The sequence below is a fragment of the Leopardus geoffroyi genome, chromosome E1, assembly GCF_018350155.1.
Source record: "Leopardus geoffroyi isolate Oge1 chromosome E1, O.geoffroyi_Oge1_pat1.0, whole genome shotgun sequence".
Classification (NCBI taxonomy): Eukaryota; Metazoa; Chordata; class Mammalia; order Carnivora; family Felidae; genus Leopardus; species Leopardus geoffroyi.
The window spans coordinates 37058405-37081346 of NC_059330.1; the positions used below are offsets into that span (position 1 = coordinate 37058405).

The 22942-nt window shown below is 46.6% G+C and overlaps 2 protein-coding genes across 6 annotated transcripts in view; one reads left to right on the top strand and one right to left on the bottom strand.

Annotated features, from left to right (window-relative positions):
* Nucleotides 1–148: 148 nt before the first annotated feature.
* On the bottom strand, nt 149–10058 carry SNX11 (sorting nexin 11). Of its 4 annotated transcripts, none has more exons than XM_045488557.1 (8): nt 9948–10046; nt 7599–7658; nt 6569–6623; nt 6045–6131; nt 5651–5751; nt 3472–3567; nt 3032–3244; nt 149–1675 (listed from the first exon to the last, which is right to left on the bottom strand). In XM_045488557.1, the coding sequence occupies exons 3-8, from the start codon at nt 6608–6610 to the stop codon at nt 1402–1404; spliced, it is 813 nt and encodes a 270-aa protein (XP_045344513.1). In that variant the 5' UTR covers nt 6611–6623; nt 7599–7658; nt 9948–10046; the 3' UTR covers nt 149–1401. The 4 variants fall into 4 exon arrangements, with proteins under 4 accessions (XP_045344513.1, XP_045344509.1, XP_045344512.1 ...); XM_045488553.1 differs by lacking the exon at nt 9948–10046 and adding an exon at nt 8035–9182; XM_045488556.1 differs by lacking the exon at nt 7599–7658 and having other exon boundaries at nt 9948–10058.
* A 421-nt stretch (nt 10059–10479) lies between these two features.
* The window catches only part of CBX1 (chromobox 1), a 28871-nt gene continuing 16408 nt past the window's right edge, over nt 10480–22942 (top strand). The window contains exon 1 of one of the 2 annotated variants that reach the window (XM_045488558.1): nt 10480–10640. The gene's annotated coding sequence lies outside the window, so the exon portion shown is untranslated. Of the gene's footprint in view, nt 10641–19931; nt 20163–22942 lie in introns of those variants that run through there. The other variant, XM_045488559.1, reaches the window with a different exon arrangement.

Consider the following 22942-nt stretch of genomic DNA (forward strand, 5'->3'; position numbering starts at 1 on the left):
GCACACACAGTGCCGGAGAGCTGCGGCCCCCGGCTCTGAACCGTTATTTCCACGCTGATAAATTCATGATTTATGAAAGCAACTACTGCCAGCCCTCCCTCCCTCCTCCTCTGCTACAGCTTGTTAGACACGAATGGCAACAACCGTCTTAAATACTTGGAATTTTATTTCAGGCCAAAGCCCCTCAACTCTGAACTAAATGCCATGACAGTCCCACAGCACAGGCTGGTGTTAAAGGAGCCCGCAGACAGGGCGGGCTGGCCAGAGGAGGGGGGGGTGGGCGAGAGGAGAACAGCACACCCACACCCACACCCACACCTAAGCGCCACGCAATGCACACCGCCAGCGGCACTGGGCTCCTAGCCGCTCGGCTCTCCACGGAGAGGAATTATGGCAGCAGGAGGGCAGAATGCCTCATTGTGTGAAGGCGTGTCGTTCCTCACCTCCATCCCCAGAGCCCTCTCTCCAGGCACAGACAAAGCCCTTGCGCCCCATTGGACTGAACATACGGCCTCCCTGCAAAACAGCAGAGGGACACCGTGGTAGCTGAAGCCCCGGGGGCAGGAGGCTATTACTCAGGGAGAAGAGAAGGATTCGAAAAAGAAAGGAGCCCACGCTAACCGTGCAGAAAACACAGTCACATCTCTGCTTTGTAACTGGAAAAGACAGCGACAGCGCAGGACCCAGGACAGCCTTTTCTAAAACAAAACCCCGAGCCGTTGCCTTTCCTCGGGCTGTGACCGACCGCTTCTCTTCCGCAGATGGCCATGAGCTCAGGCCCCACGTGGTGAGACTGAGGTCTCAGGATATGCGGGAAACCCCGGCGACAGAGGAGTCACAGCACTGTTCCGTTCCGTGGGATTAGTGAAGGAAGGCAAGCGAGGGGGTGGGAGAATCAACATTCACCGCCTGGTCCACCAAAGGAGGCAGGCAAGAGGCCAGCCTCCCAGAAACAAAGTGCTCCAAGGGCCGCAGCAAAAACACAGCCCCCGGGAATACAACTACGCAAGTGTTTCTGTTGGGTCAGTATGCAACAGGACAGCTTAAAATCTGCCACTTGCAGGTCCCCAAAACCAGTCACCTGAGGCAATGCTCTCGGGTCCATTAACGAACATCCAAAGAAACTCAGCTCCCAGGGGAGTAAATATACCACCCCCCGCCCAGTGTTTCCGTGCAAAACCAACAGCCCGCGGGCCTTACGCCTACCTTACAACTGTACAGTGTTTAATCCTGCGGAGGAAGCCTGAGGAGCTATTGCGACCCGCCTCTGTGCAACCAACCTGAGCAGAGGCAACCGTAAGACACTAAGTGGCCCAACCGCCCACACCTACCCTGTGCCCGATCCCACCCCAGCAAGTCCCCTTGCCGCCTCGGAGCAGAACCCAGGGCTCAGACCAGAGCTCATTTCTCCACAACCGTTTCTAACTGCCCAGGGTCCAAAGGCACAGCATGGTCCCCTGCCATGGCCCTCCTCACTGGCTGAGGAGCAGACGTCCCCTCATCAGGTCTTGTAAAATCACAGCATGATGGCGAGGGGGAGGGTGGCAGAGGGGGGCCTTCCAAGGAAGGAGCTTCAGAGTCAACAACGGGAGCCCACACCTCGAAATGGTCCTTTTCTTCCCTGGGAGGTGGTGAGGGAGAGCTCCTCCTGCCCGATCGTGGAAGAAAGCAGCAACTGGGAAAGGACGGGACGGGAAAAAGAAGGGCATGATCAGAGAAACAAAAATCAATAGATAAGCACAAGTGAACAAACAAACAAACGGTGGGCCGGCCATACAAACGGAGTATTATTTGGCCATAAAAAGGAATTAAACACTGAAACCCCCTACAATACGGATGCACCTTGAAAACGCGGAGTCGAAGAAGCCAAGCACAAAAGACCACACCTCGTATGACTCTGCTTGTGTGAGATGTTCAGAACAGGCAAATCCACAGATGCAGAAAGTAAACTAGTGCTCATCAGGGGTTAGGAGTTTGGGAAAATGGGGAGTCACTGCTAATGGGTCCAAGGTTTCTTTGGGGATGATAAAAATTGGGGTTCTAAAATGGACTATGGTGACTGACAGTTGCACAACTTTGTGAACAAATTAAAAACTACATTAACTGTAACATTAAAAGGATGACTTTTTTTTTTTTATTAATTTTTTTTTTTTCAACATTTATTTATTTTTGGGACAGAGAGAGACAGAGCATGAACGGGGGAGGGGCAGAGAGAGAGGGAGACACAGACTCGGAAACAGGCTCCAGGCTCTGAGCCATCAGCCCAGAGCCTGACGCGGGGCTCGAACCCACGGACCGCGAGATCGTGGCCTGGCTGAAGTCGGACGCTCAACCGACTGCGCCACCCAGGCGCCCCAAAGGATGACTTTTAAAATATGTAAATTATAACTCAATAAAGTCACTTTTTTTTATAAGATTTTATTTTTAAGTAATCTCTAAACCCAATGTGAGGCTTGATCTCACAAACTCAAGATCGAGAGTCACACGCTCCACTGACTGAGCCAGCCAGGTGCCCCAAAATTGTTACTTGAACAGGGCGGGAGTTGGGGGGGGTGCCTGGGTGACTCAGTCAGTTGAGTGTCTAAATTCAGCTCAGGTCATGATCTCGCAGCTCAGGAGTTCGAGCCCCACAATGGGCTCGCTGCTGTCGGCTCAGAGCCCACTTCGGATCCTCTGTCCTCCCTCTCTCTCTGCCCCTCCCCTGCTCATGCTCTCTCTCTCTCTCAAAAATAAAATAACCATTTAAAAAATTAATTAATTACGTAAAATGGCGGGGAGAGAAATAAAGAACAGAATGAGAAAGTCTTCTTTTCCCCAAGTTTCGAGAGGAGAGCCTGCTACCCAGGGACGAGGTAGCCCAGATGCTCAGACCCTAGCGCACAAGATGAGAAAACCATGCACAAGGGGAAGGAGGCCTCTTCTGAAAGGCTACCAATGCCGTGACAGGACCTTCTCTATCCAACGGACACCTCACTGGCCCGGGCTACAGTAGTCCTAGCCCTCGGTGCCTCAGAAATGAGAGCTCCAGTACCTCTTAGGCTGGTCTCCTTTAGCCAGGTGAGAAGAACCCCGCCTCTCCTCCTGGACCCAGCCACAGTTTGACATAGCGTAGTGAAGAATGGCGTCAGAAACCGTCATGGGGCTTCGGCCCTGGACACAGGCTTCGATCTCAGGCACCGAGAGCTGGCTTTGCAGGAAGAGGTGTAACTGGCTGTCTGACAGGAGGACCACACTCTGCAGGACCCTGGGGAAAACACAGGACGTACAACACAGCATCACCCTGAGCAGCTGCCCTCCCCAGCCCCACTTGCTGAAGAGCTTCCGGCTTGAGGGAGCACTGAAGGTATGGGGGTGCGAGAAAGGCATCTACCATAAATGTGCCTGTCTATTCAAAGGGACCATCCTGCCTGGCCCCCTCCCCCTCCCTGCCCACCCGAGTGAAGCAGGTGCTAGCCCACCACGCCCACTCACTTTTCCAGGAAGTGCTGCAGACCTTGCCGGCGCTTCTCAATGAACTCATCTGAGCTGCCAAAGAAGGTTGACTTCCCAGGAAGTTCAGGTACAGGGCTGTGGGGTCACATAATGTTGAACACCCAAGATGAGTGTGACATTAAAGACAGTCATTCCACCCCCTGAGCAAGGAAACCCCCTAAAAAGAGGCACAAATCAATACACATAGCTTTTAATAAGGTGGGGAGGGGGGCAAGGCTAATACCGACTGCGGGACATCCATGTGTCAGGCACCATCAGAGAAGTTAAGTAAATTTCCCGATGTCACACAGCTAGTAACCAGCAGAGTTGGTATTTGAATCACATCTATGACTTCAAAACTTCATTGCTGCTATACTACATTGTTTACAAAACCCACTCCCACCATCAGCTTTTAGGTTTTTTTTGTTTGTTTGTTTTTTAAGTGCATTATTTATTTTGAGAGAGGAGCAGAGAGAGAATCCCAAGCAGGCTCTGCACTGGAAGCATGGAGCCCGACACAGGGCTCGAACCCAAGAACCAAGAGATCATGACCTAAGCCAAAACCAAGAGCCACTTAACCAACTGAGCCATCCAGGCGCCCCTGTCAGCTCTTATTTGAAAAAGGAAAAAACTTGGGGTGCCAGGGTGGCTCAGTCAGTTAAGTGTCCAACTTCGGCTCAGGTCATGATCTCATGGTTCGTGAGTTCGAGGCCCGCATCAGACTCTCTGCTATCAACACAAGAGCCTGCTTCAGATCCTTGTCCCCCTTCTGTCTCTGCCCTTCTCTCACTCTCTCTCTCTCAAAAACAATAAATTTTAAAAAATAAATTAAATAGATAGATAGATAGATAGATAGATAAGTAAGAAGAAGAAACCTGGACATGGAGATGTGGAGCCTGCTGGGTCCCTGCGTGTAAATTAAGACCTACCTCCTCCAACCCAAGCAGGTCACATGCTTAGAATTTTCTAAAAGTCGTTGAGTTGTAGCAAGCCATCCACAAATTCTTTAAATCTCCCTAGCTTCTATTATGAACATATTTTTAAAAAAACAACAGGCCAGGGGCCCCTGGGTGGCTTAGTAGGGTAAGCATCCAACTTCGGCTCAGGTCAAGATCTCACAGCTCGTGAGTTCGAGTTCCGCATCCGGCTCTGTGCTGACAGCTCGGAGCCTGGAGCCTGCTTCGGATTCTGTGTCTCCCTCTCTCTCTGCCCTGTCCCCAACTCATACGCACGTGTGCGTGCGTACACTCTCGCTCTCTCTAAAATAAACAGACTTAAAAAAAAAAAAACAAAAAACAGGCCAGGCAATAGGATGCAGGATCTGTCAGAGGAAATCCTAACTGGCAACGAGGACCTGACCCATGACAGCGGCTTCATCAGTCCCACATGTTAACTAACCAGCTCGGGCACCCACTGGCCACCTGTCCCCAGAGCATTCTGTTCTAAACTGTCTCCAGTTTTGGGGCGCCTGGGTGGCTCAGTCGGTTAAGCGTCCGACTTCAGCTCAGGTCATGATCTCGCGGTCCGTGAGTTCGAGCCCCACATCGGGCTCTGGGCTGATGGCTCAGAGCCTGGAGCCTGTTTCCGATTCTGTGTCTCCCTCTCTCTCTGCCCCTCCCCCGTTCATGCTCTGTCTCTCTCTGTCCAAAAATAAATAAACGTTGAAAAAAATAAAAAAAATAAACTGTCTCCAGTTTTAGGACTTATTTGGGATGGTGTAAGTGAGGAGTGAACAGTACTACTTTCCCTAAGGCCCTCAGTCTGTTATGTCTCTCAGAAAATTTCTCTGCACAAAAAAGAAAAAAAAATTAAGATTTTTTACAGGTCAAATGGACAGGAACACCACTGGTCACGTTAAGTCCAGGTGCTAACAGGTTTCTGATAACCAGTGACACGCACACATAAAATGCTAGCAGTATACTTGTTTAGCCCTGGATGAATATGCATATAAAAAAAGAAAAATATTTTTGATATTTGTATGACTTTGTTAGGTCAAAATACTAGAAGTAAGAACTCTGTCTTTACTTTTTCCACTGACTTGAAAACATAATTTAAGAACACATTTCTCAAGTTCCTAAGTGCCTGACACGTTGCCAGGTTTGTTTGTTTTTTATTGTAAACTCTGGTTCTCACATAAGCACCAGTCTCAGATCCAAGAAAGAAGCAGAAGCAAACTCACACTAAACCAGCATTTCTCTGTAGCTGCTTTCTCAGCCACACGAACTCACGGTAGCGGCGACGCACACAGGACGTCTTGGCGGTAAAGGCCTTGCTGTTGGTCTACAGGAGGAAGTACGTGAAAAAGAAAAAAAACAGGTAGAAAAAGACCAAGTTTACGTGAACTCCCCATGGTCCCTCTGACGGAGGATCCAAGCCATCAGCCATCTGACCAGAGCAAGGTGCCACCAGGCAGCTAGAAAGCAACTCTCACCCATTATCTCAAGTTCATGCCCCTCCTCCCTCCTTTTCTTCTGTCTCCGGACAGTCAAAATACCCACAAAAAGGTTCTGCCTCAGCACTAGCCCTCAGTGCTAGAGAGTGTTGATCCCAATGCAAAAGTGTGATGCACTTACGTGGAGAAATATCTTATAATCCACATAAGAATTCCAGGAGCCCTCATTCTGCACGCGGGGGTCCTGAACACGCACAGTGATCACCTCCTGGAGGTAAGAAAGGCTCCTTCAGCTTCGGCTCAGCCACACAGTAAGGCAACTTTGACAACACAGGTGGCCAGATTTTTCCAATCAGCACCAACTTTCATTCATTTATTCATTCAATCCAACAAGGATTTATTGACCACCTGCTATGTGTCAGACTCGGCTCTAAGGCACTGGGGGCAGAACGTGAACAAGAGACAAAAATCCTTGCCCTCGTGAATGTGACATTCAACTGTATTCCGATGAATGGAAAAGGTCAAAATGGAGTCTCATTTCCCTGCATGGCTTTACTATGGATTTCCTTCTCCTGCCTTTATTTTGAGCTCATCAGCACCCCCGAGGTATTACTGTCAGTACAATACCACGGAGCAATGATTTGCATCTTTTCCCAAATCCCACCAAACTTTTACCCACCTGTTTCCTGGAGACCACACGCTTACCTCCTGCTCTTGGTTTTCCAACATCCTACAGCAAAAGCCCATTGGAAGAAAACATCTGATAAGGGACAGAAGACAGGGCAACAATCACGGTTAGTATGCCTCTGTTCTTATCACTCTTCACCAAGGCAACACCCTGAAAATTCTTTATTGAACCCCTGGGAAAACCCAGGCAACTTTTCTCGTTCTCGTGTAAAACTTAAGAGGAAGCAAAAAAATCCCCCCCCCCCCCCGGCCAGTAGCTTAGTGCCAAGCTAAAAACCCAGATGATTTGACTCCCTGTGCAGACCACTGCCAGAACCCTTAACTAGGCCACCTCCAGCCAAAGCAGGTTTGGGTCTGTGCACCTCCAGCAGCCAGAACAGGCAAGTTCAGCTGTAAAACCTCTGCTTGAGGATTGCAGGTGACAGTAGTGTCTCACCGGCACACACTACACACCCTAGCAAGCGAGCCTAACACTGCCCCCTCCTGGCGGTTTAGAGGCAACCACGCCCCACAAACACCAAGGCTTTTAAAAGTCTCTCTTTGTCTTGCTAACCCTACAGTCGCCTACCCAGAGGTAAATCATCGAGCTGGAGAGCTCCGGGAGCACCTGAGTGGGTTGCCCAGTGGCAACCTTCCTTTATCTAATCTGTTCTCCGGAACCCAAGCCAATGGCTCCCAATCATTTCCTCTCTCGACATGCTATCCGGTTTGTACCTCTGCCCAAGCACCCCACAGCTGCACACAGGTCGGCTCGGGATGTTTTCCGCTCCTTTGTAAAGATTCATTAAAGCCTAAGCCCCTGATTTCCCCCAGTGTGGCAGTTTACATGTGCAGCGACATCGCCCACTCCGACAAGGGGACCATGAAGCCTACAGCACAGGGTTACTCGAGTCCAAAGGGGCCCATGATGTCACCTTCTGTTAAAATACAGCACTAATCTTGTTACTCCTAGAACCACTCCAACAGCATCCACCCTGGCTGCCGCCTCCACCCCCTTCTCCTCTCTTAAGAGCAGAACAATAAGGTTTAATTTCCCTTTCCAATTTACCTTGAAATGAAAACTGACTTCAGCCAATATGTACTGCCAACAAATGATCCAGGCTGGCTCCTGGGAAAACAAGACTATCTCTAAGCTCTCCCTCTCCTCCCCACCCCCCCCCCCATGCCCATTCACACACCCACTCATTTTTACAGTCCTACAATTAATTTGAAACACATTCTCTTATTAGTTCTGCCTTACCATTAGAAGAGTGTGTAATGAGTTTCTTTGTATTTTATGTTTTGCTAACACAAGGCTAACGTTTCAAGAGAAGGGGAGCTCATTTACACCACGAAATTAGCAGAGCAAACAACTTTCCCAATTCTTTCCAGAATACCAGAAGATCTCTCCACCCTAGCCACTGCACACAGAGACAAAACTGCGTGGTATGTGACAGGATTGGGCTACACTGTTGAGCAAACCAGAGTTTTTGTGACTGTAATACCCTCTTCGTATTCTTGCCGACAATCTGATTTTTCCATCTGATGAAATCACCGTCACAAAGGGGTCCTGAACTGAAAGGAAATTCCAATTCCATAACGCCCAAAGTATAACATCTCCGATACAAGCAGTCATATGCCTGTGACCGAAAAGAACAGACCGACTAGCTGTGAACAGTTAACCACCTCAGATTTTTAAAAAAATAATAAAATTTTCTCTTCTCTTTTCAGCCATTTGGTAAACTGTCAGCACAGAAGCAGAGGGTTCAACATTCTGAAGTGTCTTTTTCACAAAAGTAACGATGGGAAAGATGAGAACAAGGAAATCAGTCATTCATACACTCAGTGGGGCTCAACACATCTCCTGTGCCTTGAAAGGTTTGCCAAATTCAGGACCATAATTTAGTAATGAAATGGTCATCGTTCTGAGGCTCAAGTAGAGTTTGTATAGGGCCCTCCACCACCTCCAAGTGCAAGTCCCTCTCCTTTCCTTTGGGGCTAAAACCACTTAGAAACAAATAGCTATAAACTCACTTAAAAAAAAAAAAAATCCCAGCACCCCCCAATAGGCTGTATACTTAAATCTAACTTTAAAGGGCACCAACAAAGTTTCAATTGTAACTTGCCCTTAAAAACGCTAGACACTGGAACAAATACAAAAACCCAGACTCCAAATAATAATTTCTAGTAACTACTATTCTCCATCAGCTTCCTCCGCATAGATGCCACTCCTCACAAGAAAATGCTCAGTTCTGCCTATGAAGGGGAAGGAGGAAGTTCTTTAACTTTGGCTCGTGATCTGGGAGATGGATCCAGGTCACCTAAATAAGGGTAAGTCAGCGATCCTCTCAGCTACAGCTACGTATGCATCCCACTCGGCACTAACTGCATTTCCCGGGTCCTTTCAATCACATCCAAAGCTTCCTTTTCTTTCTCCATCTGTACCAGCACCAATATCTCCGGGAAGAATCCAGTTGTTTGCTTTATACAAAGCAGATTCCTTGTAAAGCTCTCCAGTGTCCTAAAATTCAAGGTAGTTAACTCAAGGCTTTCCCACCATTTTAACCCCCATTTAAACTACTTCAAAAAGAGGTTAAAAACAAATTAAAAACACCTTAATCAAGTAGGTTAAGCATCTGACTCCTGATTTCAGTTCAGGTCATGCTCTCACAATTCCCGAGATCCAGCCAGGCGTCAGGCTCTGCGCTGATAGCGCGGACCCCGCTTAAGATTCTCTCTCTCTCCCACTCTCTCTCAAAATAAATGAAAAAACATTTATTTTACATCAGGTGATAAAAGTATATTGAGCCACCAAGACTCCTATCCCTTCTTACTCATTCTTGAGCCCTTGGTGCCAGATGGCAACTCAAAAAGCTCTCCTGCCTAAACACCCACACGTGGTAGAGAATGCTCCCTTTTCTGACCAAGTTCTGTGTATTCCCAACCAAGCAGCTCCACTCCATCCTTCTGTCCATTTGTAATTTGCCACTCCTTACACATGGAAGGTAAATCACAAAGGCGACCACACTCTAGCAAGAACCGCCTCCATCCCCGTAAAATACTTGTCACTACTCCTACCCCTAGCCGTTTGGGTAATTGTCCCCAAACTCTTTTACTCTGACCACTCCCTCTCCATTCTTAACGAACTAGGAGCAAAAGGGCCCCATGACCCTTCTTCTCCTTTGGCGATTCAGCTTGGGGAGTGGAAAGGAAAGATGCTTTCTACTTTGAAAACAAATGGAAAAGCCGGGATTCCTTCCTTGGATCCGGAGCAAGCACCCGCCTTCATCCCGGGACGTGAGACAGCCTCTTCCCTAAAACGTCAAGCGAGAACCCCACCCCCAAGCGCCAGCCTGGACGCTCAAGCCTCACTGGAGAGCAGCGATCTGTCCCCGCGGTCCCGCCCACGACCCCTCACCTGAGAGCAGCACCCACTCCCCACAGCGACACCGCCAGCGCCGCACCATAGAGCCAGCCTTGGCTTCTCCTTCCGGGTAAGTGGCCGGTGCCCCGGTGCACGACGGGAGAAGGCTCCCGGCCACGCCAATCGCGGGTGCCCAGGACGCCCCGCCCCTGCAGGCCCGAGCTCTTAGTGGAGATTCCCGCTCTGGAGGCGGCGCGCTCGCTCCGCCTAGTCCCTGGCCGGAGTCCCGGCCCCCTGAGACTCACTCGGGACACTGGAGAGTGGACGCGGGTGAGGAGCGGTGAGTGGGCTCTGACGGCCAGTCCAGAGCCGTGTCCCGCTCGTCGTCGTCAGGCGCAGCCAATCAGCGGCCAGGGGGCGTCATTAAAGGTCCGAAAGAGGGTCCCCGGACCGGGAGGTGTGAGGAGGTTGTCGCCTTCATTTCTGTCGGGCCGAGGGCCATCTGGAGTGTGGGAGGGTCGGGGAAGAAAACGCCCACATTCCTGGAATGTCTCAAAGTCCCGAGAGCTTCCCCATTTGAACCCACTGGGTTGCAGTTCCCCCGCGGAGTTATCAAGGGCGGGCGAACCCACTGACCAACTCACGTTGGTAAAACCAGGGATTGTCAGAGCGAAAACCGAACTGAGATGGCCCAGCAAACACCCGTTTGACTCGCGGAAACAAGCCCAAAGAAGAATCGCGCAGCTGGTTAGTAAAAAAGAAAATACGTTGGATATCATGATTTTTTTATGTTGTTGAAACGTCTATTAACAACCTGTTTAAAGGTAATTTTTGCAAAGATAATAATGTCAAGGAAAAAGGGTCACAAAATACAAGCTCTGGCTTTAGACGGCCTTGGTGCAATACCCAGCACTACACTGGACTGTGGGGGCTTAACTTGATCCTAAATCTTTTTAAGTCTTAGTCTCCTCATCTGTAGAATGGAGGTTATGCACAAACCTCAGAAAAGCTTTTCTGAAACATTTAGTCTCAGGATCCCTTTACATTTTTTTTTTTTTATTAAAGTGTACGCCCAACGTGGGGTTCCAATTCATGACCCCAAGATCAAGAGTCCCATGTCCTGAGGACTGAACCAGCCAGGCACCCCAACATTCTTCAAAATTGGTTAAGAGTGTTTGTTTATGTGGGATATTCACTGGATTAGAAATTAAAATTGAGAAATTTAAGAACATGTATTAATTCACCTAAAATAATAATAAACCAATACATGTTAATATGTTTTATGAAATATAACTACACTTCCCCCAAAAAATTAGTAGAGTGTCATTGCATTACAATTTTGCAAATCTCTTTAACGTCTGGCATAATAGAAGACAGCTGGATTCCCATATTTCCTCCCCATTTTCTCTGATTTGCTATGTTATTTTGGTCTAGGAAATGAAGAAACTCCAGGCTCTCACAGATACATAGTTAGAAAAGGAAGGAGTATTTTTAGCCTTCTCCAATAACTGTGGATACTAGCAAAACTCAACAAACGGTAATTTCTTAAAGATTAATTGCAATGGGGAATCTGAAACCACTCAGAAAATATTGGTTTACTGAATTATGCAGATCTTCCAAATATTGATGCATTTCACTACTCAACATTAAAAAAAATCACATACATTATAATCATTGATCTCATCACAAAAATCTTGGAAAGCTGTCAAGCTCACTTTGGTGGATACCAAGCACCTTTTCCAAAATTACAATTTTTTCTTGAAAGCTCAAATTTTATCATTGACAAAAGTACTTTAAGTCACTTTTCATGTGCCAGGCTCATTCCATTCAAATATGCAAGTTTGAATAACTATAGTTTCCCTGTCATTCTTTCAAACAAAACTTGTGTCCTAAATTTTTTTTAGTGTGTATTTATTTATTTTTGAGAGCGAGAGACAGAGCACAAGCAGGGGAGGAGCAGAGAGAGAGGGAGACACAGAATTGGAACCGGCTCCTAGCTGTCAGGACAGAGCCCCACGCGGGGCTCAAACTCAAACCCGTGCGATCATGACCTGAACCGAAACCTGACGCTCAACCGACTGAGCCACCCAGGTGCCCCACAAAACTTGTGTTCTAAAGTCCATGTCCGTACCGTCCTGAACACTCCCGATCTTGGAAACTAGCAGGGTAAGCCCTGGTTAGTACTTAGATGGGAAAAAATGGTGTTCTATGGGGGGAAAAAAAGCTCGTTCAGTTCACACATCTCAATCACACAACCATATACTTCAGTAAGTGGCAGAAGGGTTTTATGTAAAACTCCCATTTCATTACACAAAACATTTAAAAGATACATACTCCAGAAGAGAGATTTCACAAAATTAATTATTTGTACTGTTTCATAGTTTATTTTTTTATTTTTTTTTCAACGTTTATTTATTTTTGGGACAGAGAGAGACAGAGCATGAACGGGGGAGGGGCAGAGAGAGAGGGAGACACAGAATCGGAAACAGGCTCCAGGCTCTGAGCCATCAGCCCAGAGCCTGACGCGGGGCTCGAACTCACGGACCACGAGATCGTGACCTGGCTAACGTCGGACGCTTAACCGACTGCGCCACCCAGGTGCCCCATGTACTGTTTCATAGTTTAAGTGAAAGTGGTTTTTCTTTTTTTAAGATTTTTAAGTAAACCGTATGCCTAACAGGGGGCTCAAATTTATAACCCTGGGATCAAGAGTCCCATGCTCTACTGAATGAGCCAGAGTAAACCAGCCAGGCACCCTGAAAGTGGCTTTTTTTTTTTTAATTTTTGAAAATGGCTTCTTAATTATTTTATTGCATAGGTGTGGCAGAAGAGAATACCATGAGTCTAGCACCTTGATTCACACTAAGGTGCCAGCCATCTCACCTGCTGTTGTCTTTGCACCATTAGTGAAAATGTAAACACAGTGAAAAAGCAAATCATGTCTTCATATTATCATGAAAATAGTTCTGACCTTGCAGACTCCCTGTAATTCTCTTAGGCACTCCCAGAGTCTGTGGATTACACTTGGAGAACCGCAGAGTATATCTGCAGAATGTATCCATTCATTCATCAAATATTTATTAAGCCCTTTCTATGGGTCTGGACACTCTTGTAGGCATTATGAATAAAGCAGTGAGCCAAACAGGAAAACACCCTGACCTTATATTATAAGTAATATAAGGGCTTAGCATCATTGCCTCATATGTTACTCAATAAATGTCTTTATTTTTTCATTTTATTTTTTAAAGTTTATTTATTTTTTCTTTTTTTTAAAAAGAAAAATTTTTTTTAACGTTTATTTATTTTTGAGACAGAGAGACAGAGCATGAATGGGGGAGGGTCAGAGAGAGGGAGACACAGAATCCGAAACAGGCTCCAGGCTCCGAGCTGTCAGCACAGAGCCCGACGCGGGGCTCGAACTCACAGACCGTGAGATCATGACCTGAGCCGAAGTCGGCTGCCTAACTGACTGAGCCACCCAGGCGCCCCAAAGTTTATTTATTTTAAGAGAGAGAGGGGCGCCTGGGTGGCGCAGTCGGTTAAGCGTCCGACTTCAGCCAGGTCACGATCTCGCGGTCCGTGAGTTCGAGCCCCGCGTCGGGCTCTGGGCTGATGGCTCAGAGCCTGGAGCCTGTTTCTGATTCTGTGTCTCCCTCTCTCTCTGCCCCTCCCCCGTTCATGCTCTGTCTCTCTCTGTCCCAAAAATAAATAAACGTTGAAAAAAAAAAAAATTAAAAAAAAAAAAGAGAGAGAGAAAGTGCATGTGTCTCATGAGTAGGGGAGGGGCAGAGACAGGGAGAGAGAGAATCCCAAGCAAGCTCCACACACTGTCAGCACTGAGTCCAACTCCCAACTCGGGGCTCGAACCCACAAACTGTGAAATTATGACCTGAGCCCAAACCAAGGTCGAATGCTTAACCGACTGAGCCACCCAGGTGCCCCTCAATAAATGTTTTTAAGTAAATTTATTAGTGGGCACCTGGGTGGCTCAGTCGCTGAAATGTGCGACTTCAACTCAGGTCATGATCTCACGGTCTGTCGGTTTGAACCCCACATCGGGCTTTGTGCTGACAGCTCAGAGCCTGAAGCCTGCTTGGGGTTCTGTGTCTCCCTCTCTCTCTCTGCCCCTGCCCTGCTTGCGTGCTCAAAAATAAACATTAAAAAAATTTTTAATAAATAAATGAATATTAAACAATAATTTATTAAACAATTTGAATGCAATAAGGTTTCATAGTGCCATATCTTATGTTTTATTGACCTTATTTTTTCAATTGTAATTTCTAACACTTGATAATGGGGCCAATCTTTATTATACCTAAAATGCTAGTACTTCTTCAGGCAGTTCACACTTTGCATGAGAAAATCAATCAATGTCAAGGCTATGGGTGCAAGATTTGAGAAGTAGAGGTTTTAACTAGAGTCCAGTAACTACCAGGAAGTCACGTGAGACTCACACTGACCAGGGGAGGTAAGAAAGACAGATAGCTCTCAAGTATATTTGCCTTTTAAAAGAGAGTCCTTGTTAGCCCCAAATGACTAAATCCTTAACAATAGAATTTCAAGTAGTAGTTAAAATGAAACAAAGACTCTCACGCCCATTAGGAGATGACTACTATCAAAGAAACAGAAAAAGACAAGTAATGTGGGGATGTGGACAAATTGGAGCCTTTGTGCACTGTTGGAGGGAATGTGAAGTAGTACAGCCGCTGTGGAAAAGTTTGGCAGTTCCTCAAAAAATTAAAACCATATGATCCAGGAATTCCACTTCTGGAATTGAAGAAGGGTTAAACAAGCCAAAAATGGATCCAAAATGGAGTCACTCGTGCTAAGCGTGTGTCAACAAACCAAGACTTAAAATCTAACCTAATTTCTGTTTCAGCCCCTCCCAGGAATGTACTCTTAACTGGTCAGGCTAGTGAGGTAACCTTGCAGGCACCAGTGAGGCAATCTGCCTGAAAGACCCTTCCGTCTCCCAAAGAAAGATAGGTAATCTAATTTTTCCTCATCCCTGCCAACCTTCTGTCTATGAAAGCTTTCCATTTGGGGTCACCTGGCTGGCTCAGTCAGTAGAACATATGACTCTTGATCTCAGGATTGTGAGTTGGAGCCCCGTGTTGGGCGTAGAGATTTAAAAAAAACAAGGCTTCTAGCGGCGCCTGGATGGCTCAGTCCGTTAAGCGTCCAATTTTGGCTCGAGTCATGATCTCACAGTTTGTGAGTTCGAGTCCCACATCAGGCTCTGTGCTGACAGCTCAGAACCTGGAGCCTGCTTCAGATTCTATCTTCCTCTCTCTCTGCCCCTCCCCCGCTCGTACTCTTTCTCTCTGTGTCTCTCAAAAATGAATAAAAACATTAAAAAAAAAATTTTAAAGCCTTCTATTTTGTATGCTCAGCCCCTTTCTACTTGCTAGATGGGATGCTGCCTGATTCATAATCATTGAATAAAGCCAATTTAATGTTTAAATTTTCTTAGTTGAATTTTGTCTTTTAACACCAGGAAGAATTAAAAGCAGGGTCTCAAAAAGATATTTGTAGGCCATGTTCCGAGCAGCATTATTTTCTTTAATGTTTTTTTTTTAATGTTTATTTATTACTTAGAGAGACAGTGTGAGCAGGGGAGGGGCAGAGAGAGGGAGACACAGAATCCGAAGCAGGTCCAGACTCTGAGCTGTCAGCACAGAGCTGGATTTGGGGCTCAAACTCCCAGACCACAAGATCATGATCTGAGCTGAGGTCTGAGTTGAAGTCAGACACTTAACCGACTGAGCCACCCAGGCGCCCCAGAGCAGCATTATTTATAAGAGCTAAAACGCAGAAGTAACCCAAAGGGCCAATAATGGATGAATGGATAAACAGAATGTGATATATACATACAAAGGGATATTCTTCAGCCTCAAAAAAAAGGGGGGGTTCTGACACACGCTGCAACATTTGAACCTTGAGAACATTACACTAAATGAAATAAGCCAGTCACAAAAAGACAAATACTGTGCGATTCTCCTTATATGAGATTCTTAGAGTAGTCCAAATCTTAGAAAGTAGAATAATGGCTGCCAGAGGTTAGGAAGAGGAGGAATGGTGAGTTTTTGTTTAATGGGTATAGAGTTTCAGTCTTTAAGATGAAAAGAGTTCTGGAGATGGATGATGATGATGGTTGCACTGCATTATGAATGCATTTAATACCACTGAATTGTACACTTAGAAATGGTTAAGATGGCGGGGGGGGGGGGGGGTGTTCCTGGTTGACTCAGAACACTGAGCGTTGGACTTTTGATTTTGGGTCAGGTCATGATCCCAGGGCTGTGGTGATCCAGCCCTGCCTCCAGCTCTGTGCTGCGTGTGAAGCTTCTTTCTCTCTGCCCACATCCGTCTCCCCCACTAGCACTGTCTCTAAAATAGAGTTTTTTAATGGTTAAGATGGTAAATTTTATGTTGTGTATATTTTACCATCATTTTAAAAATTGGGGGAAAATGAAATAAAGAATTTCAGACAGTGGGGAAGAAAATATTTCAAAAGTTCTGTACTGGGGCACCTGGGTGGCTCAGTCGGTTAAGCGTCCGACTTCAGCTCAGGTCATGATCTCACAGTCCATGAGTTCAAGCCCCGCGTCGGGTTCTGTGCTGACAGCTCAGAGCTTGGAGCCTACTTCGGATTCTGTGACTCCTCTCTCTGCCCCTCTGCCTCTCACGCTCTATCTCTCTCTCAAAAATAAATAAACATTTAAAAAAACATTTAAGGGGCGCCTGGGTGGCGCAGTCGGTTAAGCGTCTGACTTCAGCCAGGTCACGATCTCGCGGTCCGTGAGTTCGAGCCCCGCGTCAGGCTCTGGGCTGATGGCTCAGAGCCTGGAGCCTGTTTCCGATTCTGTGTCTCCCTCTCTCTCTGCCCCTCCCCCGTTCATGCTCTGTCTCTCTCTGTCCCAAAAAAATAAATAAACGTTGAAAAAAAAAATTTTTTTTTAAACATTTAAAAAAAAGTTCTGTACTTCCCCCACTCCTTAAATCACATGAGAAGCAACTATGTGCTGTACCTAAAATAGCTACTGTTTATTAGCGCCAGTATATACAGGCATTCCCTTTATACATTACAGTCCATCCCACAGAAATGCTGCAAGGTAGGTCTTAGGTAATGTTTCCATGTTTCAGATTTCTCTGTTGGCTGAGGCTCAGAGAAGTTAAGGAGCTTGTTCAAAGTTACGCAGCAGGCAAAAAGTAGAGACAGAACTAAATCCAGTTCAGCCTGATTCCAAGTCCTTGTTCTTTTTTGCAGCATCAGACTTCCTCTCTTCCCCACATTCCTTGAGATTTTAGGAACTTCATGTGAGAGACACATTTCCTGTGGGCATGAGCAATGTGACTTCAAATGTTGTCTTGAGCAAGATTACTGTGACTGAGTTGCTGTTACCCTTAGAAGGAAAAGAAACTCTGAGGGTCTGAATAACTTAAAATGCCACCATTCTTATGGGAAGAGAAAAGAACTAAACCCATTTGATCATAAAAGATTTTCAAAAAAGATACTGTTACGGAGAAACATTAGGCTTGAGAGTTTGACATTCATCCCTGGCAGAATTCCAGAATAGATCATTAACAAGAGAGCTCTGAGTTGATTGCAGATTCACATAAACCAGTGGTGCTCTGCTACCTAAAAAGAAAAGGTGCCTTTGACTCCCTTAATTCAAGAATGGTGTAGAACAGCTGTGCAGTGATGACTCCCCCTATTTTGAAATACCCATATAAAGAGCCAGGATTTAATAACAAACTAGATATGGTAGACCCAAAACTGTTTTCCTATGATGTACCGTTTAAGAAAATGGCGATATTTAGCCTGGAAAAGTAAGACCTTGGGGCGGGGGGGAGACATAAAGGCTGAATTTCAATATTAGAAGGAATATGAAAGAGGAATTACGTTTACCGAACAGAACTGTGCACAGCCACACACCCAGAACTAGGAGGAGTAGGTGGTATTTCCATGGGAAAGCCAAATTCAGCTCACTATGAGGAATTCGGGATGGCAGCATTTCACGTAGACAGAATTATAGTTGGGAGTTAGACATGACATCAAATTGCAATCCCACCACTTTCTTGATGAATGCCATTAGTCAGATTCTACAACTTTTCCGTAAAATGGAAATAGTACTTCCCACCTCCCGGCGTTGCTTAGGATTAAATAACATTTGGGGCGCCTGGGTGGCGCAGTCGGTTAAGCGTCCGACTTCAGCCAGGTCACGATCTCGCGGTCCGTGAGTTCGAGCCCCGCGTCGGGCTCTGGGCTGATGGCTCAGAGCCTGGAGCCTGTTTCCGATTCTGTGTCTCCCTCTCTCTCAGCCCCTCCCCCGTTCATGCTTGTCTCTCTCTGTCCCAAAAATAAATAAACGTTGAAAAAAAAAATTTTTAATAAATAACATTAATCAAGACCTTAAGAGAATTCCTAGTGCTGGGGTAAGCACTCAATAATATGTAGCTTATATTATTAGAATTAATTTTTTCATCATTAAAGTTATTACACACAGAACAGGACACTTTAGGAGGGAGTAAGTAGCTGAATTTTTGCCTCTTCATAGACACCCAACCCAAGGTCTCAGGAAGAATTGCCCTCTTCCCTGTGCTCCCACAGCGGTCTTAGCAAAAGTATTATGATATTGTTGAGCTGGGTTTCTTACATGACAATTCTCCAGAGCCCTGCACAGTGCCTGGCTCAGCAAAACTGTTATATACACACAGGCTCCCGCATTCTGAAGTGGAGTACAATAGACTGGTTGCCTTTCCTCTTTACCTCTGATTAGGAGGATATGTGAATATTCAGAGTAAAGAAGGAAAAAAAAAATCATCTTCTGGTAGTTCTATTCCTGATTTGATAGGGAAAAGAAGCACAAAAGAGTTAAAAAACTGGGGCGCCTGGGTGGCGCAGTCGGTTAAGCGTCCGACTTCAGCCAGGGCACGATCTCGCGGTCTGTGAGTTCAAGCCCCGCGTCAGGCTCTGGGCTGATGGCTCGGAGCCTGGAGCCTGTTTCCGATTCTATGTCTCCCTCTCTCTCTGCCCCTCCCCCGTTCATGCTCTGTCTCTCTCTGTCCCAAAAATAAATAAACGTTGAAAAAAAAAAAAAGTTAAAAAACAAACAAAAAAGCACAACCAACCAAAACCCCACAAATCTGATGTGAAGAGATGAAGGAAGGAAAGCTTGATCACCTGCCCTTTCTGTCAGGTAGGACATTTCATTAATTCACTTAATCATTTATTCAACAAATATTGCTTGACAACTGTATGCCAGGGACTGTACTGGGCATTGAGTATAGGGTGGTGAACAACACGAGGCGGCAAGGTTTCTGCCCTTACAGGAGATTAGAAAACAGAAGACAGACATTAATGACAATAAAGTGGGGTAAACGTTATGGGAGACTGAATTTCCATATGAACAGAGTTGGGGACAGCGAGATAGTTGAAGTCAGAACTAAACAGTTTGTCTCCAAGAAGAAAAAGCGTGGTTTTTTGCCTTTCTCGGTGTCTTGGGAGGTGGCTGGGTGAGGAGTGCTCACGGAGATAAGGGGGTTCTGCACTAGAGCTCTGGCTTGGTGCAGCCAACGAAAAATTTCGAGAAGTTCTGGAGGCCCTGATGAGGAAACTACCTGGGGGACCTAACCTAGTCTAAAGAATCAGGCAAGACTTTGAAGGGGAAGTAATTTATAAACACTGAGAAGTAGGAGCCTTACAGAGATTTGGGGCAGAAGTTGAGGATTACACAGATTATTGGCGATTTAAGGTCTGGTGAGAAACCTCTTTAGATTCAAAAATGTCAAGGATTCACGTGAACTGTCCAGAAGTGGTTGACTTTTCGTACCAAGCATCATGGGGCTCGCTCGTAAAACCCTACGTTCTAATTCCCTAGGTCGCAACGTTCTAAACTAGAGCTTCTCCGGCGCTTGTTAAAAAACTAAAACTCCCCGAACCCCGCGCACACCCCGCGGGGCGGTGTAGGACGCGCGCAGTACTTTGGGTCTTGTAGTCTGGGATGGACTCCAAGTCCCATAGTACTGTGCGGAGGGTCGTCGCGCCTGCGCAGTGTGGGCGGCGGGTAGCGCCGAGTGCGAGGCTCTTTTGTTCGTCCGAGGGGAGGGCCGTTGGCCGGGGCCTGCGGTACGCCGCTTCAGTGAGGGGCTCGACTGCGGCCACCGGCTTGTTGCTTTTCTGGGCGCCACTCCCCCGGCCGGCCCGACGCGACGCGCCATTAGCGCGGCACCGATTCCTCTCGGGCTCTTTGGCGCTGCTCTGAGGTGAAGAGCCTGCTAAAGGAGGGGAAGCGGGGAGCGGGGGGGAGGTGCGCGGCGGCGGCGGCGGCGGCGGCGGTAGCGGCGGCGGTAGCGGTAGCCCTGGGTGAGGGGCCGCGCTTGCGGCCGAGGTCGGGAGCTAGGAACGCGCCGGGTCCCGAGCCCTTCCCGCGCGAAGCTCTCCGCCGGGTGCGGGGGTCGGGCGCCGGGCGCCGAACGCGAGAAGGATGGAGAGGGCGGGGCGGGCGGCGTATCCTGAGCTGGAGATAGAAGCGATTCGGGGTGGGCCGAGCACTGGCGGGTCTCTCCTCAGGGCCTGGGTAGACCAACAAGACAATGCTACGTGGTTGGGTGCGCGGCTGCTGGATTGGGCTGGGGAGCAAACACTTGAGTAAATTGGGAAGGGGACAGGCTGGGCAACCTTGATGCTTGGACATGAGTGGAGAGGGTTGACGGCTGCGAGACCTTCGGTTTCGAACGCAGTCTGAGAATATCGGGTCTGGCTGGGGCAGTCAGAGGCATTTCGCTCGCTGGGCTAAGGAGAAGTAACTTCGAGGAAATTGGAGAGGGGGCTGGGCAGCCCAAGGTGTGCTTCTTGGGGAGATCATCTGCTGGATAACCTGGAGTGGGGGCTAGGAGAGGGAGGGGCGGTGAGGTGCCGGCTTGGATCTGGAAGGGGAGGAGCTGTTAGGGGTAAATAGGGCGGAGGCCTCGGGAGTATTTCAGTTAGGTGTGAAAGGGGCCGCCTTGCTTCCCGATGGGTCCTCACGCGGTGGGGAGGCTGTTAAAAAGAATGTGTGCAGAAAGGATGAAAACAAGATTTTTCCTCTTTTCTAGGCTTTCAGCTATCTTTACTCTTTGATTCCTTTCAGGGAGTTAATATACCAAGTGTACCGCTTCTGCTTTGATTTCACGATTAGTTCCATAAGTTTTTATCTGGGATCGTTACTGGTCGCAAAGGGCAGTGAAATCATAGAAATGTGTAGATGAGTTCACATGTAAGGAATTAAGTTAGTGAGAGAGAGTGTGAAATGATGTGGGAAGTGGGGAGACAAAGAGGAAAAGTTTGTGAGATCGTGAGATTTGTTTCATAGGCTCTTGTGATTTTTAGCCAGCCTTTCTTTGTTGTTGGAAAATTTGAATACAAAATGAGCAATACTTCTTCAGAGCTTCAAATGAAGATTTTTCATGGACGGCTTTATTTGCGGACTTGTATTGGTTTAACTCAATTGAGGTGGAGTTTACAAAAGGTCAGTTGTACTGGAAACTCTGGTCAGGGGGAAGATAGCCTCCTCAGTTGTATTAAGAAGCATGCTACCAGTTTAGAATAGCTCTGAAAAGGTCCAGTGTTTTGGAATAGAAGCATGAATACATTTGGAAAATTAGTACCTGTGTTCCTCCCTAGGTGCTTGCAGACATTTATATTGTAAGTAGTATTGTTAAAGGGCGACTTGTTGGAACTGGTAGCACCTTACTAAAGCTTTAGGGCAGGTTCAGGGTCTTCATTTCCGATTTTCCTTTTGGTGCCATTTTTCTTCATTGGCTGCTGTAGCCTGAATTGTTTTTCATTAAAGATTTAAATAGTGTGTAGCCTGGTGCTTCTAGCTTCTTGATTGAAAGGGACCAAGTAAGAATACCTTAGACTTCTGCATTTTTGACTGGAAGATACTGGTAATTGTCTAACCAAACCTCTAAAAAGAAGCTACCGTTATATAAGAGCACTTGGGCTGATTCATTTGGAAGAGCATGTGACTTTTGATCTTAGGGTCGTGTGTTTGAACCCCGCACTGGGTGTAGAGATTACTTAAAAACAAGTAAATAAGCTTGAAAAAATAAAAAGCAACTATTATATCTTGTGCCCATTTTAGGGACAAGGAAAGTGTTTCTTTTTCACTTCATACCGTTTAAAAAGAATTGATTCACTTTTGTCATTCTCTAGTAGTTTATCCATCAGAATCTCACCTTTTTTATATACTATCTCTGGTAGTATAACAGATTTTGCATTAGGCTTGATAGATTTTCACTTCATAGGTTATTTCTCTGAAGAGTTTTTGGAACAAAATGCTAATGGCTAGTATGTGGGCTCACATAGAATGGGGCTACGCTTCTTGTTCATCTAAATGTAGGTAGTTTAGATTGTTGAGTATATGGCTTTGAGATCCTTTCTTAGAATTCCATGTGTTAGCAGAATGAATTAATGTGCATTTATAGAATTAGTTTTCCTGTCTTTGATCAGTAACATTGGGCAGAGTATAACTGTTGTCCTTGGCATGTTTGTCTTAACAGTTAATTTTTTTTTTTAAGTTTTATTTATTTTGAGAGCGAGAATCCCAAACAGGCTCTGCATTAGCATAGAGCCCGACTTGGGGCTTGAACTCGTGAACCGTGAGATCATGACCTGAACCAAAATGGAGTCGGATGCATAGAGCCCAACTTGGGGCTTGAACTCGTGAACCGTGAGATCATGACCTGAACCAAAATGGAGTCGGTGGCTTAACTAAGCCACCCAGGCGCCCCTGTCTTATTAGTTTTTATATCCTCAGCTTGGTGTGCAGATTGTGCAAGTGACCATTTTAAATACCTTAGGTGAGGACCTGGAGAGGCCCCAGGTTCTGGATTTTAACAGCAAGCTATATAATTTGAATATTTTGTTTTAGAAGTATCTTGAAAAATCTTTTGGGGTCTTTGCATAAATTTAAATAAGTAGTATTTCCAGGGGCACCTGGATGGCTCAGTCGGTTAAGCCTCCAACTCTTGGTTTCAGCTCAGGTCATGATCTCACAATT

What these genes read in the sequence shown, in the direction of transcription:
- SNX11 (XM_045488553.1), bottom strand. Translation starts at nt 8,165, where the DNA reads ATGACTGCTTGTATCGGAGATGTTATACTTTGGGCGTTATGGAATTGG. An exon ending in ATTATAAGATATTTCTCCAC is followed by an intron (nt 5,752 to 6,044) that starts GTAAGTGCATCA and finishes TTCCTCCTGTAG; the next exon opens with ACCAACAGCAAGGCCTTTAC. An exon ending in AAAGGAGACCAGCCTAAGAG is followed by an intron (nt 1,676 to 3,031) that starts GTACTGGAGCTC and finishes GTCCTTTCCCAG; the next exon opens with TTGCTGCTTTCTTCCACGAT.